This window comes from Talpa europaea, assembly GCF_964194135.1.
Source record: "Talpa europaea genome assembly, chromosome: X".
Taxonomy (NCBI): Eukaryota; Metazoa; Chordata; class Mammalia; order Eulipotyphla; family Talpidae; genus Talpa; species Talpa europaea.
The window spans coordinates 69,728,265-69,729,917 of record NC_140081.1 but is presented as its reverse complement, the minus strand read 5'-3'; the positions used below and the strand labels follow the sequence as shown (position 1 = coordinate 69,729,917).

At 40.2% G+C, this 1,653-nt stretch overlaps 1 protein-coding gene across 1 annotated transcript; it reads right to left on the bottom strand.

Annotated features, from left to right (window-relative positions):
• Nucleotides 1–459: 459 nt before the first annotated feature.
• Nucleotides 460–729, bottom strand: SERTM2 (serine rich and transmembrane domain containing 2; the record flags this gene model as incomplete). The annotated part of the gene is made up of 1 exon (XM_084258783.1): nt 460–729. The coding sequence occupies one exon, from the start codon at nt 727–729 to the stop codon at nt 460–462; it is 270 nt and encodes an 89-aa protein (XP_084114909.1).
• Nucleotides 730–1,653: the final 924 nt, after the last annotated feature.

The window sequence follows — 1,653 nt, the reverse complement described above, 5'->3', positions numbered from 1 at the left end:
TTCCATTAACCTCTGATGTGATTTATCTTCATGTCAGCAGAGGTGATTCTTTAAGGTCCAAGTGCTAAATTAATTCTAGTCCTTTTCTTGGGATACCCTCTTTGAACAATCAGTTCTTGAAGGCAAATTCTTTGTTCTTGGAGCTTCCACAGATCCTGTGTTTCTTGTAACAGCTTAAGAATTTCTCTGGTCTGATGTTTGCTCACAGTTGAGGCTCTCTTTGGTTACTATGGAAACCTGCCCTCCCAACCAGCTGCCATTTCCTATATTTCTGACAAAAAACAATTCTTAAACCTCTTAGATATCCCACAAGCAAAGTGCAAATAAAGAACAGAAAAAGAAAACATGAATAACTAGTTGGTACTTTAGGTGGGAAGCTACATGCAAACAAGGAAGTGTTCTAGAACATCAACGTACAAAAGTTCACTGAGAGCCATGGAAGCTCACCTTCATCTTGGTTTAAGGAGTGGGGATTCGACTCTGCATCTCGACATCTGTGAATTGAGGAACACTTTCTGTGCTCTCAGTTATGGGTGAGATGACATGTTTGAGCCGAAGGAGCATTGTAAAGAGCAGGATGAGGAGAATGGCCAGGAGGCTCAGGAACAAGCCCACATACATGTACAGGTTGGAATACTTATCTGAAGTGGTATCAACCTCTGTGGCCAGGGTGGGAAAATGGGCCCGTCCAGTGAGATTTCCATGGTGCTTGAAATGTACCTCCGACATCACTCAAGACTCGAGTTGGTACCTCTTCTACTTAATATTTTATTGCCCTTGAGGCATTCCACAGTCAGGTAGAATGTCTCTGAAAGTGTAGGAGGTGTTCTAACAATCTCATACAAGGCAATCGGGGTCAGAACCAAGTACACAAGCAAGAAAATCGTAATGTTCTAATTTGGCAATGGCCCCACCCACTCTGTCTTCCAGCACAGAACCGCCCTACCCTATAGGCTTTATTTGAACATCTTAATCATTTTTTACAAAAAAAATAAATATTTTGGTTTCCACAGTGCTACTCTGATACTGATTAAAATAAAAATGGGGAAACTGTCTTATAATACTGGTATGGGGACAAGAATTTCTCCAACTATTAAATCAAATTTCTACTCTGTTTTGGTTAAGGGAGAAAGGGCTCTGTTTTACCTGCAGCTCATCTAAGTACTTTTGTTTCACCAATTGCATAGATTTAATTGGGTTCCTCTGTTAGGAGATTTTCTAAAGGTTTTTGTATATTTCAGGTTCAGCATATCTGAGTTTTCACCCCTTATGATGTGTCTTTCTGAATCTTCCCTAAGGATGGAGCTTGCTCAGGTGGCACACCTTGAGGGTTGGAAATCTAGATGTGTTTTCTACAGCTCTGTGGCTGTCCCTCACAGTGCGCTGGAGGGAAATTATTCTCAGACCTGGCAATTTTCAGACGGAGGATGTCTCAGACATGCTGGCAGCAGGAGGTCTAGGCTCAGAAGATTTGATTCTCAAGGTTGTTCAACAGATTGACTTTCCTGAAATTTAAAAACAAAAATAAACAATTCAGGAACCTAAGAAAAACAGACAGTAATTTTTTTGTAATAAAAATTAACTGATATATTGTGAAATGGTCTGCTGTGGGCAAATTAGTTTTAAGATGGTATCCCAAGTTTTCATTACTTT